At 35.6% G+C, this 4,749-nt stretch overlaps 1 protein-coding gene across 1 annotated transcript in view; it reads right to left on the bottom strand.

Moving 5' to 3' along the window:
* LOC118339440 (tetraspanin-8-like) overlaps positions 1–1,079 on the bottom strand; it is a gene marked incomplete at its 5' end in the record, with an annotated part of 6,568 nt that extends 5,489 nt beyond the window's left edge. The window contains 2 exon segments of the mRNA XM_035677061.1: positions 757–876; positions 1,017–1,079. Of these exon segments, the coding sequence (XP_035532954.1) occupies positions 757–876; positions 1,017–1,079 (183 nt within the window).
* Positions 1,080–4,749: the final 3,670 nt, after the last annotated feature.

The raw sequence follows: 4,749 nt of genomic DNA, 5'->3' as shown, positions 1-4,749 counted from the left end.
ATATATATTTTAACACATTATCAAATATTATATTATTATATTATATTCATTAATATAGACAAAACAGGGATTGTAATTTATTGTGATCCCAGTTGATCCTATGTTTTATTATATACAGTATATAGTATTTTATTTTCTTATTCTTCCTTTTTAATGGTTTTTACTGCTGGTCTATCATCTCAATGTATTTTGTTTTAATTACGTTTTTAATTATACGATTTTAACTGTTATGTTGTTGTTTTTCCATTTTATGCTACTTTACACTTCCACAAGTCAAGCTCAAAGGGTAATATTGGACTTTTTTACATCACTTCATTTATCTGATAGTTACTTTACAGATCAAACAAAACATACAATCATCTTGTAAAATATGTTTACTTGATTGTTTAAACCATCCAAAGATGTACAGGTATATCTTTTTAATTTAAATTTCAACTATAACTTTATCCTGTATTATTTATGCATCTGTTTTAGTTGTGTTTATTCATGCTTAATGTATTATCTACAAAATCCTTGTGGCTGCAACCCACAAATGTGCTTTATAAATAAAGTTTTGCTTGCTGATTTTCTCATTATCCTCAAACCTAAAATAAAAAATACTTAAAAGACAAAATCCTCTCAAACTTGGGGGGTCTAATGTGAATCAATTGTGGGGGTCATTCACATAAACAAAACAACAAAGTAAGTCTATTTTCTTTCTAGAGTCAGAAAATATTCAGTTAAATAATCTTGAAGGAATAATGTGATGATTCCCACCAGCAGCAGCATGCAGCGGTTCTCTCTGATGGCTCCACAGCAGCCCAGGAAGCCGAGCACCATGATGATCACTCCGATGGCGATCATCAGGTCAACGCCAGGAAGAGATTCCTCTGTGATCTGCAGACAGGAGGAGACGGAAATAGGTATTTTACACTGGTGACAACAGAAAGATACGTCAACGATATCTAATGAAACTAAGANNNGAATGTGTTTTCAATAACAAGAAGCTGCATCATTCCTGTTAATAAAAGTCTCACCTGGTTTCCATTCTTGCTGACTTTCACGTAGATGGAGACGCCGAGGATGAGACAACCACTAATCTGTAGAAAGAGAGCGAGAGAAACTAAAGTTTAGTACAAAATGTGCCACAACAATCACTTGAGTTTCCTGGTGAGAATCTGGCACCATCTTGCTTCAGCAACTCACAACTCCCCAATAACAACTTTACACACAATATAAGTAAAAGTTCCAGATTGTCTTGAAATTTACGGAGCAGTGATCCCTCAGGGGGTGAATGGTCTTTCCTCTAGCGCCACCCTCAGGATAAAAAAAACATTCCAGAGTATGTAGATTTAAAATGGAAGGAAATAAACTACAAGGTTAAAAAGTATGTAGATAGTTGATCAAGTGACTCCTACAGCATGGCCATTGATGTGCTGGTATAACAGCCTTCTCTCTTTAATCCCAACAAAAAAACTGGTTCCACTATCAGAATAGGCTCCATTTGGTCCAATAATATTTCGGCTCAATTCTCTATAAGACTCAATACTAATATTTCATCCTCACAGCTGTCAGCAGAGAAAACACAGAGCCGGAAAACAGGACCAGTGTGAGGACACAACCGCAGCGTTTCCATGGACGCAAACATAATTAAGAGGAAACTATAAAGAAAGGAAAGGTCGTTACGTTGTCGTTACGTTACGCTGTGTGGTAGCCTGGACAAGTGGGAATACTCTCAATTAAAAAATTTGGATTTAAAGCCGCCCAGCAAAGCACAAACCTCCTGTGTTATAAACACTGACATGTAAGGACTACTCTTCATCTCACCCAAAACAGCCAGTAGGATTTGCATAAACTTGTGCTGCCTGACTTCAGGAAGCAAAAACAGCATTATGAAATGTATCAGGTGGAGACAAATTATGCCATTTTGAGTGTAAGTAATTTCTTATCAATCATCTTTATTTCTTAAAAATCTTTATTGCCTTCGCCATCCTAGGAAAACCCATTCAGCACTACTGAAAGATAAGCGTCAGAGATTTAGAAGTGGATATACTCCATATATCTGCGGATACTCTGCACTACACCACTGATGCCACACTTTAAGACTCTGGGAGCAGTTATTATATATATATATATTATATATATATTAATACGGTAATTATGGCAGACCACTCCTTCATCTCTCCTCTCTCAGTTATCAGTCTGAGTGATGGAGGCGCCCGTACTTGTTCTTTAGCTAATGTTTCATTTTATTTGTATGTTAATATGATATAAGGCCAATCATCAACTCCCATAAAAACATGACCAGATGCTGAATCCTAAATGTGTAAAAATCAAATATAAAGGAACTAGGACAGCACTTCCATTCAATTTTTTTTTTTCTTTCACCACACAGATGTTTTCCGGTAAGACAGCTTTCCTCAGTGTGTTCAAAATAAATCTACACAGCAGCAGATCATCCCAACAGGGACAGAGTCACATCATATATTCAATACATAGAAACACCAGCAGATGAAATCTTCTAAATCATACCGTTGGGAATCAAGGAAGTGTATCCGGTACGTCTGTCTGCAAGTGAATGTTATGATAGATTCATAATTGACTGGAGCTTCTTATGCACATGTGATTTATGTTAATAACAGACCCTAAATGAATCAACTCTTTGTCAGTTAGCTAACGTTTAACGAGGCGGTTTCATTCATTTCATTACGATGTTTTAGATGTCACGAAATGTATCCCTTTGTTGTTTTATAGCTAAGGGGTTTGTTTATAGTCGACCAATGAACAATCAATACTTAGAGGAGGTTTGTAAACATTTATTTTTAATATGTGATATTTCACATAAGGTACTAGGGACTACAAATACATAAACTAAAAATGTTCAAGACTTGCTACGACCCCTTTAAGTATTCCTATAATCACTGTGATCATTTGTAATTAATTTTATGTGTTTTAATGTAGTTTCTGCAGGTTTTTTGTGTCCTTGGGTTATGTGAAAGGTGCTTCAAGTAGAATTTATTATTATTGTTTAAATAGTTTTCATAAGTTCACAGTTTATCAAGTCTCTAAAAATGTGTTAATTGAATTTCTATTAATTATATTTCAATATATCAATTATTTTATAAACAAATTATTAATTTATATAGTACTTAACACAAGACATAACATAAAACAAGAAGTATATATATACAGATTTTATTTTTGATCGATAAATATAAAACAGGAATAAACATTTTGGGGGATTTTTATTTTTTTTTTTTTGACATTTTATAAACCAAACAATTGAATTGATCGAGAAAATAATCGGTACATTAAACAATAACCAAAACAATCATTAGCTGCAGTCCTACTTTAACTTTTCTATCTGATTTCATTTAACTTGATGTCAATATTTTCCATTCACTTTACAATGTTGATCCCTTTTTGTTGCATTGATTTTTTTTTTAAAGACTATAAATAAACACTAAAAGCTTCAGGAAATAAAAGTGATGGATGATTCTCTCCACGTCTGAATGAACGGAAACAGACGTGACAAACAACAAAGGGACACGACCTCTGTGCTAACAGCAGTTAGTCAATGGCACACACACACGCATACATGAAATGCCACCACACCCGTCGTCTATTAATTCTGCGCTCTTGAGTAAATAATAGCCTGTCGAGCAATTTACTGGTGTTTCTGACTCACCTACAGAAACACAAACCTGACCAGTGAAACCAGTGCAACCACAGTCAGAAGCTGTGGTCAAAAACATCATCAGAAGTGTTTTAAGTCAATGCTTCGGGCTGTTTCCTCAGCCCTTAAACACACCTTCAATTGACTTTACTGGTGGCATTATACTGACTAAACAATTTTTATTGACTTAAATCATCTTTAATCAAACCTGCAGAGATTTATCAGCTGAATCTGAAGCTCTGCTTTGAGCTTTATAGTTGCCTGACTGCAAATTTTGGTTCACTCTCTCAGCTCTCATATCATCATTATCAGATAAAAAGCTGTAAAAACCCACTGTGCCACTACCTGTACAGACACAGTTAGAGACCAGCTGGTGAACACAGTGGAGCATTTAGCGGCTCAAGAGTCATATATTTCCCTCAGGAGTTGATAGAGACAAAAATCAGAGCTAAAAGAGAGTGGACAGGTGGACACAAACATGATGTGGAAATCTGGAAATATGTGTAAATAAACAAGCGTTTGCTAAATATTTGAACTCAAAAGGTGATGATGTGTCAATGTTGTGTTCACATCTTGATTCTGCTGTCCCCTAGTGGCCAAATAAATCAGTTATTGCAGGTTTTAAGGTTGTGCCAAAGTAAATCTAACAAGATTGAGACAGCATTGCTTTGAGCGAAATGTTCAGCATGTTAGCAGGCTACAGGAGGAGTATCACCAGAGTTGTAAGGATTCATTCTCTGAGGAAAATCAATGTACTGAATTTCATGGCAATCCAACCAATAGTTGTAGAGATATTTCAGCCTGGACCAAAGTGGTGCGGTGACATCGCCATCCCTAAAGCCGGGCTGCTATGGCTAAAAGAGCTAAAAAACCAAACACAGAGAACAAATCAATAGATGATTCAATAATGCATTAAACCTCATTTTCACACTCATGTAAACAGAAAGTCCAAGGAGCTTCTCTTTTGCAGTTTTACTATAAATACTTTGGGAAAAAGATCAAAACATCTGAATACTTTTTTGGCTGCAATAACACGAGTGGGCAAAACCTGGGCTCCCTGACTGGTCCCAGACCAACAGACTGCTCTGCACTGT

This window comes from Morone saxatilis, unplaced genomic scaffold (assembly GCF_004916995.1).
Source record: "Morone saxatilis isolate NCDOM2014 unplaced genomic scaffold, NCSU_SB_2.0 Contig10, whole genome shotgun sequence".
NCBI classification, from domain to species: Eukaryota; Metazoa; Chordata; class Actinopteri; family Moronidae; genus Morone; species Morone saxatilis.
Note: the sequence above shows the minus strand (reverse complement) of the source record. Positions and strands in the feature narration are given on the sequence as shown.